Source organism: Pan troglodytes, chromosome 9, assembly GCF_028858775.2.
Source record: "Pan troglodytes isolate AG18354 chromosome 9, NHGRI_mPanTro3-v2.0_pri, whole genome shotgun sequence".
Lineage (NCBI taxonomy): Eukaryota > Metazoa > Chordata > Mammalia > Primates > Hominidae > Pan > Pan troglodytes.
Window position 1 is genome coordinate 21,346,428 of NC_072407.2, and position 18,006 is coordinate 21,364,433.

Here is an 18,006-nt window from a genome sequence, read left to right on the forward strand (position 1 = left end):
GGCAGGAACCTCTGTGCCCAGCAGAATAGAAATTTTGACTTGGTTGAGACAGGGGAAGAGAGATTAGCTTTCTTTTAGGACTTTAAAATTTAAGGAAATTATATCTACTGAATACTAAGAGAAGCTTAAGAACTCTGCTTACTTTGTAATTTTACCAGAGGCTCTGATGCCTTTGGGGTCAGTGCCTCCCATTCTGTCTTGAGATGACTACATAATTTAGAATTTCACACCATCCTACTTTAGAGAGTAAATTATCAGCCTGTCCTGGTTTGGATGAGTCTACTGTTTCAGCCTGGTTCAGCCCAGTGTCTCCTCTTTAGGTCCATATCTCTCTTATGAAAGAAGAGGGTGATAAAGGAAAGGAGAAGGCCATTCTTACTGACCTGATAGTGGAAGAAAAGTAGGTTAGTTCCCCTTCTTCCTATTGCCTGTCCTTATCACTCATCTCTCTTTCTTCTATATGGATATTTGTATATTTTCTCATTCATGAAAATCTGTAAACCTAGTAAATTTGCTGTTATTCCTTTAATGCAGACACATTTGACATCTTGGCATTTAAAGAGACTTTTGTGTCATTATTTTTCTGCCTAATGTGCTGGAATACTTACCATTTTTTTAAAAAATACAGTTGATGTTTATGGAGGCCTTATTAAGAATTAGAGTCAGTGTTTAAATTAATTGTCCTAGTTATGTCTAGAATAAGCACTAACAGATTAGAAACTAGTAGAAAACATTCTCCATCAATCAAAAATAAATTTAAAAGGCAAGAAAGGAGAGGAAATAAATGTTAAAGAGGTAGGATAAATAGAAAGCCCTACCAGCCTGAGCAACATAATGAAACCACAACTCTACCAAAAAAAAAAAAAAAAAAAAAATCACCACGCATGGTGGCTTGCTTGTGGTCCCAGCTACTTGAGAAGCTGAGGCAAGAGGATCTCTTGAGCCCAGGAAATCAAATTTGCAGTGAGCTGTGAGCTCACCACTGCACTTCAGCCTGGGTGGCAGAATGAGAACCTGTCTCAAAAAACAAAAAAGCCCTACAGAAGGTGGTAGATTTAAAAATCAAGATATGATATTAAGGCCGGGCGTGGTGGCTCACACCTGTAATCTCGGCACTTTGGGGGGCTGAGGTGGGCAGATTGGTTGAGGTTAGGAATTTGAGACCAGCCTGGCCAACATGACGAAACCCTGTCTCTACTAAAAATACAAAAAATTAGCAGGGCATGGTGGCGCACACTTGTAGTCCTAGCTACTCAGGAGGCTGAGGCAGGAGAATCACTTGAACCTGGGAAGTGAAGGTTGCAGTGAGCCAAGATTGCACCACTGCATTCTAGCCTGAGCAACAGAGCAAAACTCCATCTCAAAAAAAAAAAAAAAAAGATACGTTATTAAATCAACTTTAAGGGCTAGATGTGGTGGCTCACTCCTGTAATCCCAGCACTTTGGGAGGCCAAGTTGCATGGATCACTTGAGGTCAGGAGTTTGAGACCACCCTGGCCAACATGGTGAAACCCAATCTCTATTGAAAATACAAAAATTAGCCGGGTGTGGTGGTACACACCTGTAATCCCAGCTACTTGGGAGGCTGAGGCAGGAATCGCTTGAACCCAGGAGGTGGAGGTTGCAGTGATCCGAGATCGCGGCACTGCACTCCAGCACGGGCAATAGAGTGAGACTCTGTCTCAAGAAACAAAAAACAAAAAATGGCTTGAAGAAATCACCATTCCTCTCCCCGGTAGAGAGAACAGTGTTGTATGGGAAAACGCAAAAGGTAACAATTCAAGAAAGTGTTTAAAAATACTTGGACTACAAAGGTGAAGAAGTCCTTAGAATACCTTTATCAATTTATTTCATTTAATTTCTTTATGTGTGCATAAAAATGATGTGAGAAAAATCTATGATATGCCTAAAAATACTTTCAGCAAACATAAAATATAATTGTAAGTGAAAAAGCACGGTAGTGTAATTTAATTGGCAGCATTTTTTTCTATATGGTATACAATGGTGTGTTTTAATATCGATGGAATCTTTTATCCCACCCTAAGGTCTCTGTCACCCAGGCTGGAGTAAGGTGGCACAATCATAGCTCCCTGCAGCCTAGAACTCCTGGGTTCAAGCAGTCTTCTCACCTCAGCTTCCTGAATAGCTGGGATTACAGGTGCAAGCCACTGCACCCAGCCCAATGGAATCTTAAAGCCTATTTATTTTATTTTATCTTTTTCTTCTTCTTCTTTTTTTTTTTTTGAGACAGTCTCACTCTGTTGCCCAGACTGGAGTGCAGTGGCACAATCTTGGCTCACTGCAACTGCAACCTCTGCCTCCTAGGTTCAAGCCATTCTCCTGCCTCAGCCTCCCGGGTAGCTGGGACTACAGGCATGCGCCACGTCTCCAGGCTAATTTTCATATTTTTAGTAGAGATGGGGTTTCGCCATGTTGGCCAGGCTGGTTGCAAACCCCTGACCTATGGTGATCCACCCACCTCAGCCTCCCAAAGTGTTGGGATTACAGGCATGAGCCACCGTGCCTGGCCCTTAAAGTCTATTTAATAACATATATATATATACACACACACACACACACACACATATATATATATATATTTTTTTTTTGAGATGGAGTTTTGCTCTGTTGCCCAGGTTGGAATACACTGGTGCAGTCTCGCTCACTGCAACCTTTGCCTCCCAGGTTCAGGAGATTCTCCTGCCTCAGCCTCCTGAGTAGCTAGGACTACAGGCGTGCACCACCATGCCCGGCTAATTTTTTGTATTTTTAGTAGAGACAGGGTTTCATCATGTTGGCCAGGCTGGTCTTGAACTCCTAACCTCAACCAATCTGCCTGCCTTGGCCTCCCAAAGTGCTGGCATTACAGGCGTGAGCCACCACGCCCAGCCTCTTCATACCCTTTTGCTAGAGATTTTCTTCCAAGCCCCCTATATTAATTTTACAAGCTTTACAAGCTTGGTGCTGGTGCTTTCTTCATCTTATCAGAAGATGATGACAGGAAGTTTTCAGATTCATATTCTTTCCTCAAACTCTCCTTAAATGATTCATTGATGAAGACCTGGGCGGATGGCCTTCATGAATCCCACCAACTTGTATTACTTTTCAGGCAACCTATTCTTTATTCAGATACACGCTCTCAGAATGTATCAAGAACTAAACTAATAAACACACTTGTCAGGTTATGTAGTGCTCTTCAACATTCAAATCAGATTTAGCTACTCTTCCTTTAGCTCAGCCACCATCCATCAACACCATACTTCTTAAAAATGCTTAATATAACATCTTGGGGGAAATCATTTTATAATTTAATGTTTAATATGGCAACAACTTTTGGCTGTAGGCATTTACAGCAATGTTACAGTGATTTGTTATTTTCTGACCATTCTCGTATCAATCTGTTTACCGCCTTTAGCATTAATGTAGATTTTGAGGCATGTAAAAGAACATCAGGATTTTGTCAGAATTTCCTGTTGACTAAACTCAGCTTTATTTTTTCCTTAAACTATACTTTGCTGGAAGTTGTGCAGCTTCTGTTCAGTATTTTCAGGAAGTTCCTGACAAATTGACATTTGCATGAGTCCATCGATTCAGCCTCATGTTCCTTGAGTTTTTTTATTTATTGGAGGCATAGTTGGTTTCTGCTATCTTCATTTGCATTGTTTGGCTGCTGATAGGTAATCCTGTTGTGTTTTACTAACAAAACGTAACATGGCTTTGTCTACTTGCAGGTATCTTCCTGTCTAAAGTCAGGTAAAGCACTAGTTGTTCCTTTATAAGAAAGAGTAAAATTGCTGTTATTCCCCTAATATCAAGTATTTGCTTCACTAACATCAGCTGCTTTGTTTCTGTGCTTACAAAATAACTTTTCATTTTAATGCCAAATCACAGCTTAATCTTTATGAAGATATTTACAATGACAAGCACCAACAATGCAAAAACTCAATCTGAAGTTATGACAATAATAATAACTATAATAAAGTTCATGCATGTACACATAACAAAGACTATGTTGCTGTTGCTATGTGGCTAATTACAATTTTCATATTCCATTAATTGAGGCTGGGTATAGTAGCTTATGCCTCTAATCCCAGCACTTTGGGAGGCTGAGGCAAGAGGATTGCTTGAGCCCAAGAGTTTGAGACTGGCCTGGGCAACATGTTGAGACCCTGTCTCAAAAAACAATAAAAAAAAAATACTAATATGGTTGGGATATAAAGGTCAGTCATGAGATAAAAGATTAAATTTACTGTAAAGCTAGAAAATCTTAAGTTTATATATATATATACCTAATATTTGAATAAAAATTAACAGAATTATAAGGAAAAAGAGACAAAATCATGATATAAGATTTTCATGTGCTTTTCTAGTGATTGTAGAACAAGCAAACAAAAATCATTGAGAACATAGAAAATGGGATAATTTTGAAAAATTATAAGCATGACTAGTGTAGAAGGTGAATAGTGGTTCATGAATTGTATTTTTTAAATTTTTCACATTTTATAAACTTGGATTTTTTTGCTCTATTTTTACTCCTTTTAAAAAAATTGAAATATGATTTACATATCATACAATTCTCTCTTTTATAGTATACAATTCACTGGCTTTTAGTATATTCATAAGGTTATGCAACCATCTCAACGATCTAATTTTAGAATATTTTCATCACCCCCAAAAGGAACCCTGTACCCATTTAGCACTTATTTCTCATTTTCCCCTCCCTCCACCAGCAGCCCTCAACAACCTGTAATCTGCTTTCTTTCTCTGTGGATTTGCCTATTTTCCACATTTATATAAATTGAATCGTATAATATGTGTCCTCTTGCTTCTGGCTGTATTTACTATTAATCAGTTCTGTTGTATTTTATTTTTAAATAGATTTCTCCTTAAAAATATCAGTCTTGGCCGGGCACGGTGGCTCAGGCCTGTAATCCCAGCACTTTGGGAGGCTGAGGCGGGCAGATCACCTGAGGTCAGGAGTTCAAGACCAGCCTGGCCAACATGGTAAAATCCTGTCTCTACTAAAAATATAAAACTAGCTGGGCGTGGTGGCCTACACCTGTAATCCCAGCTACTCTCGAGGCTGAGGCAGGGGAATCACTTGAACCCGGGAGGCAGAGGTTGCAGTGAGCCGAGATCATGCCACTGCACTCCAACCTGGGTGGCAGAGTAAGACTCTGCATCAAAAAAAAAAAAAAAAAAAAAAAAAAAAAAAAATCAGTCTTTTGTCCTTTAAAATTATCAAAAAGTGAAACTTTTTGGCTTTGAAATGGCAGTCACAATTCATTGTCCTCTTTCTTGCAAAAGTTAAAAATAAATCCAGCTTGAATGAAATGTAAGTCTGACAATCTCTAAACCTGAAATCAAGGAGGAGCTTTGTTTCTGCTTCCACAGAAGCAAATTCTCAGTTTGATCAGAGAGGATAATGTTCCATATTTTGTTTCCAAAGTGTGAAACTTTCCTGGCTTTACATCATTTTTATTGTGTCTAGATATGAACTTTCTTTGCTAGTTCATTTTCCTTGTTGTTAATCTTTGTATCTCAGCAACCAGGCCTGCTATTTGCTTTACCAATATAATTTTAAGCTGGCTGAGTAAGCAATATTTAGTTTAAAGGCATTTACAAGTCATATAACTTAATCATTTTAAATGAATGGTGTGAGTACAAGCAGCTTTTTTTAAAAATTTTATTTCTGTTTAGTATTTCTGATTACGTAACAGGAAATATCTGTACTCAAAAGAATAAATAGATAATAGAATTTAAGTACTTAAGTAATACTAAGTTCAAGTTAAATTCTCTTATTTAAAATTTTTTTTATTTTTATAAATGAGGGAACTGAAGTGGGAAAAGTTAATTGGCTAACCTGTGATCATATAGCAAGTAAGTGGTGCAGCTGTAACTAGAATATAGATCTAAATTTAGTTCTGCCTTATTGCTTGGTGTAAAACCCACTTTCTATTTCTCCTTTTTTCCCACTTTCTATTTTTTAAAGATCCAAGTTTACCTTTGAGATGAGCATTCTCTTTGTGTCTCGTTGTAGGTGAGGTTGGTAAATAATAGAGCAAAGGGAGGCAGTATGTTCTAGGGCAGTGGTTTTCAAATGTTGGCATGTATCAGAATCACCTATAGGGCTTGTTAAAACAGATTGTGAGGCTCCCTACACCCAGAGTCTCTGATTTAGAAAATATGGAGTAGGCCTTGAGAATTTGCATTTCTAACAAATTTCCAGGTGATGCCAATGCTGCTGGCCCAGGGACCATACTTTGAGAACCACTCCTGAAAAGCCAACAAAGGCTTTGGAGTCAGTCACTCCCAGGTCTACACTCTAGCTGTATGACTGACTGCTGTGTGAACTAGAAGTGATACGTCTCAGTTTCTTGTACTTTGAAATGGGGATAATAATATTGACTTCACAGAGTCATTGTAAGTGTTGATGCGTTAATATATTTTTAAAGTTTAGCATACTGCTTGGTACATAGTAAACATTCAATAGATGGTTTCTGTTGTTATTTATAATAAGCATGGGGATCAATTAAATCTTTAGGAACCATAAATTCAGTTAGTGTTTTAAAGCAGTTTCTCAGAAACTTTTTGTGACTTTGTCACTTCAAGATGTTGTCAGCGGCTAGGTGCAGTGGCTCATGCCTGTAATTTCAGCACTTTGGGAGGCTGAGCTGGGTGGATCATCTGAGGTCAGGAGTTCGAGACCAGCCTGGCCAACATGGTGAAACCCCAGCTCTACCAAAAATACAAAAATTAGCTGGGCGTGGTGGTGGGTACCTGTAGTCCCAGCTACTCGGGAGGCTGAGGCAGGAGAATCGCTTGAACCCGGGAGGCAGAGGTTGCAGTGAGCTGAGATAGGGCCATTGCACTCCAGCCTGGGCGATAGAGCAAGACTCTGTCTCAAAAAAAAAAAAAAAAAAAAGATGTTGTCAGGTGTTGTTAGGACATACACACACACACTCATGTATACAAACACATTCTCTTGACTTTCCTTCTTATTTATGGTAGTCTTGGCAGGAGAGGAAGAGAGCAGCAGAAGTGACAAAAACACGTGGAAGAATATGGAAAAATTAGAACCCTCATTTATAGGTGGTGAGAATGTAAAATGATATAGCTGCTTTAGAAAACAGTTTGGCAGTTCCTCAAAAAGTTAAACTTAGAGTTACCAAACTGACTCAGCAATTCTACTCCTAGTTATATAACCAAAAGAATTGAAAACCTGTTAACAAAGTAACTTAAACACAAATGTTTACTGAAGTATTATTCAAAACTGCCTGAAAGAAACAATCCAAATGTCCATCAGTTCATGAATGGATAAACAAATATGGCATATGTATACAATGGACTATCTATTCAGCTATAAAAAAGAAATAAAGTCCTGATACTTGTTACAATGTTGTTGGACCTGGAAACATACTGCTAAGTGATAAAAGGCAGACACAAAAGGCTACATATTGTATAATTCCATTTATATGAAGTGCCCAGAATAGGCAAATCTATACAGATAGAAAGTAGATTAGTGGTTGCCAGGGGATGGGAAAAAAGGGTAACAGTGAGTGACTGCTAATGGGTATGGGGTTTCTTTTTGAGATGATGAAAATGTTTTAAAATTAGATAGTAGAGATGGTTGCACAGCCTTGTGAATATTCTAGAAAACACTGAATAGTATAATTTAAAACATTTTATGCCTTATGAGTTATATCTCAAAAAACCCAAAATGCACACCTACGTATGTGTTGACAAGAAGCATGAATGAATAATAAACATTTTTTGTTATTAAAAGTAATTGTGGGGAAGAGGAGGTGATTCATAGTGAGAAGACATTCTGTGAAGTATACTACCCTATTACAGATTCTAGTATCCTAGAGATGAGTGGATCTCAGGTTTTAGTATACATAGGAACCCCCTGGAACTCCCTGTTTGTTAAAACAGGTTCCTGGCCCCCACCCCAGAGGTTTTGGGTACAGCCTGAGAATTTGCATTTCTGATCTGCTTTCAGATGATCTTGTAAGATTTTGTAAGATTGAGAACTAAACTTTGGGTAGCATCTTTATAGATTAGACATATGCTGTACTTAAATGGGTGAATTTTATGACGTGAAGTATATCTCAATAAAGATGCTAAAAAATTGGTATAAAGATAGTAAAATGTAAGTTTTAGTGGTTTGTTAATGGCAAGACAATGCTCTGTAAGGGAATTGGTTTAATTATTAATTTCTTCATTTGTAAAATGTGTCACTCTCCTGTGTATGTACCACCTAGGGTTGTGGTGAAAATGGGGTTATGTGTTCTTTTCCAAATGGTGTTCTGTGGGTAAAACGTGTTGCCTTAAAAAAAAAAAAAAAAAAAAAAAAAAAAGCCATGGCTAGATTGAAGCTTTTGTAATTAGCCAAATGTTTTCTTATACTATAAAAACAATATAGGCCGGGCACAGTGGCTCACGCCTGTAATCTTTGCACTTTGGGAGGCCAAGGCGGGCGGATCACCTGAGGTCGGGAGTTCGAGACCAGCCTGACCAAAAGAGAGAAACCCCCGTCTCTACTAAAAATACAAAATTAGCCAGGCGTGATGGCACATGCCTGTAATCCGAGCTGCTTGGGAGGCTGAGGCAGGAGAATCGCTTGAACCCAGGAGGCAGAGGTTGGGGTGAGCAGTGATCGTACCATTGCACTCCAGCCTGGGCAACAAGAGTGAAACTCTGTCTCAAACAAACAAACAAAAACAGTTTAAAATATTGTATTCTGTCTTTTAATTTTGGCTACAAAAACATTTCTCCCTTGATTTTCTTTAGTGATCTATTTTAAGCATTATTTTTGACAAGTTTTAATCTATCCTTTCCTATAATTTTTTTTTTGTTTTATTAAACCTCTTGAGATTAAATATATGATTAATGTGACATTCGGAATGCATGTATTAGAGTTAAAACATCTATTCATGACTTTACCATAATTACTCCTTTATTTCAGATGAGGTGGAGGACCATCCTGCTACAGTATTGCTTTCTCTTGATCACATGTTTACTTACTGCTCTTGAAGCTGTGCCTATTGACATAGACAAGACAAAAGTACAAAATATTCACCCTGTGGAAAGTGCGAAGATAGAACCACCAGTAAGTGAAATGAAGTGAAATGGGAGGAATTATAACTAAATGAAATGAATTATAATTGTAACTAAATGAGGTAGAATGAGGTGAAACTATAACTAAATGAAATGAGAGGAATTATAACAAAAATATTGCTAATATTTATTACTTATAAAATTGTACACTTGGGAACTATTTCTGAAATAGCAGTGAAAAGAGTATTGGCCAAGCATATGCTGTTTACCATTACACAATATTTATTTAATATAGTTAGTATATTAGATAGAAGAATTAATCGTAATACATTTCCAACACAGACCTGACTAGCCAAGAAAACACTGTATTATATTCAAAGCAGAGGCAGATAACAATGGGGAGAAACCAAAATGGTAAAATCTTCATTGTCTGAACTATATAGAAAATCTACTGGACTAGAGAGTGTCATAAAAAAGAAAAATCTACCTTTAAGTAACAATAAAAGATGATATTGGTTCTGATATAAAACTATTTATTTCAGAAATATAGCTTTTCACTTTGTTGAAACTATCAAAGTAAATATGTCTTAATGCCATTTTGCTAGAAATTGTTTCTCAGGATTGACCTCTTTAGATTCAAACAAGGAAAAACCTGCAGAAGCATTACTGTTGGTTTCTTAATTTGAAGGATACTGGACTTTATTATGATGAATATCTCAAGCAAGTGATTGATGTGCTGGAAACAGATAAACACTTCAGAGAAAAGCTCCAGAAAGCAGACATAGAGGAAATAAAGGTAAATGCAATTCAATAATATATACATATATGTATCTTAATTTAAAATTTTTTTAGAGATGAGGTCTCACCATATAACCCAGGTTGGCCTTGAGCTCCTGGGCTCTAGTGATCCTCCCACCTCAGTCTCTCCAGTAGTTGGGACTACAGGTGCATGCCACCACGCTTGGCTTAAATATTTAACAAACATTTGCATGTGCCAGGCACTGAGCTAAGTACCAGAAATACAAAGATGAGATTTATTCCCAGCCCTTAAGGAACCCTTAAGGGAAAATCATATCCAGAAATAGATTATAGGATGGATTATATGATGAGTATTTAATCTAGAAATACAGAAGGCAGACACATAATCTAATATGAAGCAGTGGGGCGAGGTGGGAAGTTATTCTTCCTAATAGAGATTATGCCAGAGCTTAAAGATGTAGTGAGAAAAGGAGAGGTACTGGGAGGCATCCTAGACAAAGGTGCAATGGTACAGAGGCAAGAGGTATATGGGAAACTGGAAGCAGTAACTGTGGCTAGACCCCAGAATGGGAAATGGAGGCCTGAGTGGCCAAAAGATGAGGTTTGGAAAGAATCACAATCTCGATGACAGAGGGCCTGTATATCATGTTAAGGGGTTTGGGTCATTATCTGAGGACAGTAGGAAGTTATTCAAAAGTTTGGAATAGGTGAGGTTCTGGTGTTTTAATCAGGTCCAGATTAACAGAAGAGATAATGGGCTATGTATTATATCAATCAGAGAGGTTTAACCATTTGACTCTGTCCTGAGAACCCTATTTGACATAATTCCAGCCATAGTCAGCTCTTCAGTACTCATAATAAGAAAGGGGGTTGTAAAGATCTGACATGAGAGATTCTTGTAAAGTCTTTCCTTAAAAGGAAATGAATCAGTTTAGCTGGGTTTATCTTAGACTCAGTGAGTAAAAAAAAATCCAGTTAATTTTAAAATTCCAATAATGTCTCCTAAGATAATTTTGTTTGCTTATGTTACCTTTATTTATTTAAGTTTTACTTTCTTAAAAAATTACGTTGCTTTTTTTCTAGAATCAGAATAAGAGAACTGTGTTTGAAAGACTCATTCTGGGTCAAACAAACCTTTTATTTTAGTTTCTGTTCTTGGTGTGAACTTCTTTGAAAGACTGACTCCCGTTAGGTTGTGGTGTCTGTCAGCGCTCAGGTGTGGCATTTAGTTCGCAGCTCTCCTCTTGGAAGTTGTGAACTTTTCTGGGGAAAAGGTAATAGTGTTATGCTAATAATTCCCCGGAATTGTCTTTGAGGATAATCCTACTCTTCTTCTGAAGGATTAATTCGATCTGTGGAACAAGTTTCCTATGGTGAATATATCTGATGTAGAACTCTTAATGTCTTGTATCAGGAGTAAGAACGTTATTTGGGGTAACATAGAAAATGTGGATCATGGGAGATACTACATAGAGATATTCAGGCAAAAGAAGAAAATAAGCTTCCTGGATTGGTGCAGGGAATACTTTTATAACTATCTTCCTTTCACATTCAATTCCTGTTTCTATGAAGGGTTAGGGGGAACCAAAATGAAGTTAAACAGTTACACAATAAAAAAGAAATGAGGGGCCGGGTGTGGTGGCTCACGCCTGTAATCTCAACACTTTGGGAGGCTGAGGCAGGTGGATCATGAGGTCAGGAGTTCAAGACTAGCCTGGCCAAGATGGTGAAACCCTGTCTCTACTAAAAATACAAAAATTAGCCGGGTGTGGTGGCAGGCACCTGTAATCCCAGCCACTCGGGAGGCTGAGGCAGGAGAATTGCTTGAACCTGGGCGGCAGAGGTTGCAGTGAGCCGAGATTGTTCCACCGCACTTCAGCCTGGGCAACAGAGTGAGACTTTGTCTCAAAAAAAAAAAAAAAAAAAAGGGGGCCGGGGCAGTAGTTCACACGTGTAACTTTGGGAGACTAAAGCAAGAGGATGGCTTCTAGCCAGTAGTTTGAGACCAGCCTGAGCAACATAGCGAGACCCTGTCACTACAAAAAATTTAAATTTAAAATTAATTTAATTAAAAATTAAATTAAAAATTATCCTTCAAATAAAAAAAAAAATCATCTGAGGCCAGGCACAGTGGCTCACACTTGTAATCCCAGCAGTTTGAGAAGCCAAGGCGGGAGGATCACTTGATCCCAGGAATTCAAGAACAGCCTAGGCAACATAGTGAAACCCCTGTCTCTACCAAAAATAGAAAAAATTAGCTGGATGTGGTGGTGTGTGCCTGTAGTCCCAGCTGCTCAGAAAGCTGAGGTGGGAGGATCACTCGAGCCCAGGAGTTTGAGGTTGCAGTGAGCCATGATTATATGACTGTACTCTAGCCCGCATGACACAGAGCAAGACCTCATCTCTTAAAAAAGAAAAAAAAAATGAGTAAAACTAGACAATAAAACGCAAACCAATAGAATCATCACAAATAGCCAAGCAAAGACTTCTGTTTCATAAAAAACTGACAAAAAAAAAGTTAGAATTTTCTCTTTCCTTTTTTTTTTGTTTTGGGACAAGGTCTCACTCTGTCACCCAGGCTGGAGTACAGTGATGCAATCTTGGCTCACTGCTACCTCTGCCTCCCAGGCTCAAGTGATCCTCCCACCTCAGCCTCCCAAGTAGCTGGGATTACAGGTGTGGGCCACCTTGTCTGGCTAATTTTTGTATTTTTAGTAGAGATGGGGTTTTGCCATGTTGTCCAGGCTGGTCTCAAACTCCTGACCTCAAATAATCCCCCTGCCTTGGCCTCCCAAAGTGCTGGGATTATAGGCGTGAGCCACCATGCCCGGCGTCTCTTTCCTTTTCAGCTAAGCATTTTGAAAGGAGAATCATATTACATTTCTTCACTTCCCAAACGTTCCCTAACTGGAAAGGTTATGGTACTGCCCTCACTGTTCCATTGAATATACCTTCATGGAGGGCATCCATGACTTCTTAATTGCCAAATCTAGTGAACATCCTAACATCTTTGATTCCTCATTCTACTGGGCTCCTTTATTTCTCTCAATAGTTTTTAGATTTCAGGGTTTGTTAAAACATATTTCTGGTTCCTACCTTCAGGGTGTCCAAATCAGTAACTCTAGAGCCCGCATTTCTGAAGTTCCCTGGTGATGCTGATGCTTCCAGCTGGGGACTACATTTTGACAACCATTGTTTTATCTAATAATAATGACTATTCTCTCCTTGAAATATACTGCTCTTTTTGATTCTGTAACAGTATATTCTCCTAGTTTTCCTACTAATTACTCATCTATGAAGAAAGTAATCAAAGGAGACCTAAAAAAGATAAATTTTGAAAAGCTTTTATATATGGAATGACTAATGCTTATAGAGGCCCACTGACTTTTAACTTAATTTAAATGTTCTTTTTTGCCCTAATGGTGCTGACCAACTTAACTTTTTAAAAAAATAACAAGCCAGGTGCGGTGGCTCACACCTGTAATCCCAGCACTTTGGGAGGCTGAGGTGGGTGGATTGCTTGAGCTCAGAAGTTCGAGACCAGCCTGGGCAACATGGCAAAACCCTGTCTCTACAAAAAATACAAAAATTAATCAGGCATGGTGGCATGCATCTGTAGTCCTAGCTACTCGGGAGGTTGAGGTGGGAGGACTGCTTGAGCCTGGGAGATTGATGCTGCAGTGAGCCATGATCATGCTACTGCACTCCAGCCTGGGTGACAGACTGGACCCTGTGTCATAAAATAAAATAAAATAAATAAATAAATAAATACTTTGTTGACGTATAATTCATACACCATAAAATCTATCTTTTTAAAGGATAAAATTCAGTGTCTTTTTGTCTGTTTTTGTTTTGTTTTTTTTTGAGATGGAGTCTTGCTCTGTTGCCCAGGCTGCAGTGCAGTGGCATGATCTCAGCTTACTACAACCTCCACCTTCCCGGCTGACACGATTCTCCTGTCTCAGCCTCCTGAGTAGCTGGGACTGCAGGCATGTGCCACCACACCTGGCTAATTTTTGTATTTTTAGTAGAGATGGGTTTTCGCCATGTTGGCCAGGCTGGTCTCAAAACTCCAGCGCTCAAACGATCTATCCACCTCAGCCTCCCAAAGTTCTGGGATAACAGGTGGGAGCCACTGCACCCTGCCATTTCAGTAGTTTTTTAAAAATATACCCACAGAGTCGTGAAATCATCACCACTATCTAATTTTAGAATATTTTCATTGTTCCCCAAAAGAAACTGTGTGCCCATTAAGCTGTAACTCCTAATTGCGCCCCTTTCCCCAACCACAGCAAATCTACTTTTCATCTCTGTGGATTTGCCTGTTCTGGACATTGCATATATGTGGACTCATACAATAAGTGGTTTGTTGTGTCTGGTTTCTCTCATTTAGCATAATGTTTTACAGGTTCATTCATGTTGCAGCATGTGTCAGCATTTTATACTTTTTCATGGCCAAACAATATACCATTGTATTGGTATACTATATTTTGTTTATCCATTCATTAGTTGATGGACGTTTAGGTTTCTGGTTTTTTGGCTAGTATGAATATGCAGCTATGAATATTATGTTTAAGTTATTGTGTTAACATGTTTTCTGTTCTTTTAGTTATATATCTAGGAATGGAATTGTTGGGTCACGGTAACCCTATGTTTAACTTTTTGAGGAACTGCCAAACTGTTTTCTGAAGTGGCTACATCATTTTACAATTTAACCTTTTGAGTTTCTGCTTTGTGCTTTAATGATGCTTTTCTAAATTACATGGTTTTTCAGACATCTTGATTTTAGAGTTAAAGCTAATCTTTTTTTTTTTTTGAGACAGAGTTTCACTCTTGTTGCCCAGGCTGGAGTGCAATGGCATGATCTTGGCGCACTGCAACCTCCGCCTCCTGGGTTCAAGCAATTCTCCTGCCTCAGCCTCCCGAGTAGCTGAGATTACAGGCATGGGCCACCACACCTGGCTAATTTTTGTATTTTCAGTAAAGATGGGGTTTCACCATGTTGGCCGGGCTGGTCTCGAACTCCTGACCTCAAGTGATCCGCCCGTCTTGGTCTCCCAAAGTGCTGGGATTACAGGCGTGAGCCACCGCGCCTGGCCTTTTTTTTTTTTTTTTTTTTTTTTGAGACAGAGTCTCGCTCTTGTCGTCCAGGCTGGAGTGCAGTGGTGCAATCTTGGCTCACTGCAACCTCTGCCTCCTGGGTTCAAGTGATTCTTCTGCCCCAGCCTCCCAGGTAGCTAGGATTGACAGGCGTGTATCACCATGCCCAACTAATTTTTGTATTTTTAGTAGAGACAGTATTTCGCCAGGTTGGCCAGGCTGATCTCGAGCTCCTGACCTCAGGTGATTACCCACCTCAGCCTCCCAAAGTGCTGGGATTACAGGCGTGAGCCACCACGCCCGGCCCTAAAGCTAATATCTTTTGAAAGAAATTCTTTTTATAATATTAAATTTATCTAAATTAGTCAAAAGTATTTATCACTAATGTATTGTAACCCTGTTTTTAAGCTGTTGCATTTGTCTAAAAATGGAATGTAATAGATAAAACTAACTTACTAATTTTGTTAACAGAGTGGGAGGCTAAGCAAAGAACTGGATTTAGTAAGTCACCATGTGAGGACAAAACTTGATGAACTGAAAAGGCAAGAAGTAGGAAGGTTAAGAATGTTAATTAAAGCTAAGTTGGATTCCCTTCAAGGTAAGTGCTAAACAAAAGGTAGGATTTTTTTTTTTCTTTTTTCCTTTTGAAACAGCGTTTTACCCTGTGGTTCAGGCTGGAGTGCAGTGGCACAATCACAGTTCACTACAGCCTTGACCACCTGGGCTCAAGTGATCCTCCCATCTCAACCTCCTGAGTAGCTGAGACCACAGGTGTGTGCCACCATGCCTGGCTAATTTTTTTTGTTAGTTAGACAGGGTTTTGCTGTGTTGCCCAAGCTGGTCTTGAACTCCTGGGCTCAAGCAATCTTCCTGTCTTGACCAAAGAGCTGGGATTACGGGCATGAGCCGGCGGGCCTGGCTAGAAAATTTTAATATTTGGTTGTTGAGGTCAGTTTATATTAGTACGTGCCATCTATGTTCTTCTAGTCAAAATTTTATGTTAGTATTGATTTGGCTTCTCTTAATTTTTAGAATTTAATGTTTCAAATAGATAATACATTTTATATCATTCAAAAATCAGTATAATCAGCCATAATTATAGCAATGAAAAGGAAGAATGAAAAGTAATCAATTAAACAACTGGTTTAAAGAAGGAAAAATAATATTAAAGGAAACCAAAAGGAAGCAGAGAAAGAATATCTAATCAGAAGAATTTTCATACATGGAATAGAAAATTTTTCAGAGATCTAGCCCCAGAAAAAAACACAAGATCCAGACCATTTCTTTTCTTTCTTTTTTTTAAAGAAAATCTTTTAGGAGACGAGATCTTCCTCTGTCACCCAGGCTGGAGTGCAGTGGCATGGTCATAGCTCACTGCAGCCTTGAACTCCTAGGGCTCAGGTAGTCCTCCCACCTCAGCCTCCCAAGTAGCTAGGAGTGCAGGCGTGCACCACCATGCCCTGCTAATTTTTTTTTTTTTTTTTGAGATGGAGTCTCGCTCTGTCGCCCAGGCTGGAGTGCAGTGGCGTGATCTTGGCTCACTGCAAGCTCCGCCTCCCGGGTTCACACCATTCTCCTGCCTCAGCCTCCCAGTAGCTGGGACTACAGGCACACGCCGCCATGCCCGGCTAATTTTTTGTATTTTTAGTAGAGACGGGGTTTCACCATGTTAGCCAGGATGGTCTCGGTCTCCTGACCTCGTGATCCACCTGCCTCGGCCTCCCAAAGTGCTGGGATTACAGGCGTGAGCCACCGCACCCGGCCTAGTTGTTTTTTTAATTACGTTTTTTAGAGATATGGTCTTGCTGTGTTGCCCAGGCTGGTCTCAAACTTCTGGCCTCAAGTAATCCTGAGTTGCTAGGATTACATATGCATAAGAATAAGTTTCATAAAGGGATACTATCTGTCTACTCTTTAATGATTTGAGTGATTTTATCAAACCATTAAAGAGCAGATTGTCAATTCTATTTAATCTATTCCAGAGCATAGAAAAAGAAGGAAAGCTTCCACATTCTTGCCATATATTGATGCCAAAATCAAAATTATTATGTCTCCAAAGAATACTATCTCATGACAGTTGGATTTATTTCAGGAATATAAGATGGACTTAATATTAGGAAATCTAATATTATAAATCATCATATAAATAGTCCTAAGGAGAAAAAAATCTTTAAAATTTTGATGTATCAAAAAAAAAAGTCATAAAGTCAAAGGACAAATGATAAATTGGAATAAATATTAGAATCCTTATTCTTTTAATTTTAGGCTATGAGAAGATTAAATAGCTATGTAATAGAATTTCTGAAATGCAAGGATATCTTAAAGTTATCTTGCTGGGCATGATGGCTCACGCCTGTAATCCCAGCACTTTGGGAGGCCGAGGCGAGTGGGTCACCTGAGGTCAGGAGATTGAGACCAGCCTGGCCAACATGGTGAAACCTCATCTCTACTAAATATACAACAATCAGCTGGGTGTGGTGGCACATGCCTGTAATCCCAGCTACTTAGAAGGCTGAGGCAGGAGAATCGCTTGAGCCCAGGAGGCAGAGGTTGCAGTGAACTGAGATCACGTCACCTCACTCTAGCCTGGGCGACAGAGCGAGACTCCATCTCAAAAAAAAAAAAAAAAAGAAAAGTTATAAGTCATATGGCTTTCTCCATGTATGCAGAAAATCCATTTGACAAAATTGAACACCAATTCATAATTTAAAGTAATAAAATACTAATTAATAGATAACTTCTGTAACACGATAAGCTATATCCAACTCAGTTACATCATACTTAGTGGGGAAGCACAAGTATGTATCCTGACTGAAATTAGAAACAAGACAGTGTTGCCCACTGTAACCACCACTAAATAACATCGCTTTGGAGGTACAAGCCAAAACATTTATTTATTTTTAATTTTTAAATTTTTAATTTTAATTTTTTTTTTTTTGAGACCGAGTCTCACTGAGTCACCCATGCTAGAGCATGCAGTGGTGCAGTTTCAGCTCACTGCAACCTCCGCTTCCTGTGTTCAAGGGATTCTCCTGCCTCAGCCTCCTGAGTCATTGGGATTACAGGTGCCTGCCACCACTCCCGGCT

The 18,006-nt window shown here is 39.0% G+C and overlaps 1 protein-coding gene across 50 annotated transcripts in view; it reads left to right on the plus strand.

The window, feature by feature from the left end:
- The window catches only part of NUCB2 (nucleobindin 2), a 70,199-nt gene that overhangs the window by 25,057 nt on the left and 27,136 nt on the right, over positions 1–18,006 (plus strand). For 20 of the 50 annotated variants that reach the window (XM_054661246.2, XM_054661262.2, XM_054661245.2 and 17 more), the window contains 3 exons: positions 8,969–9,112; positions 9,749–9,856; positions 15,391–15,517. In XM_054661246.2, coding sequence (XP_054517221.1) covers positions 8,969–9,112; positions 9,749–9,856; positions 15,391–15,517 — 379 coding nt within the window. Of the gene's footprint in view, positions 1–320; positions 405–8,968; positions 9,113–9,748; positions 9,857–15,390; positions 15,518–18,006 lie in introns of all 50 variants that reach the window. The other 30 variants (XM_063783866.1, XM_054661251.2, XM_063783867.1 and 27 more) reach the window with 2 other exon arrangements.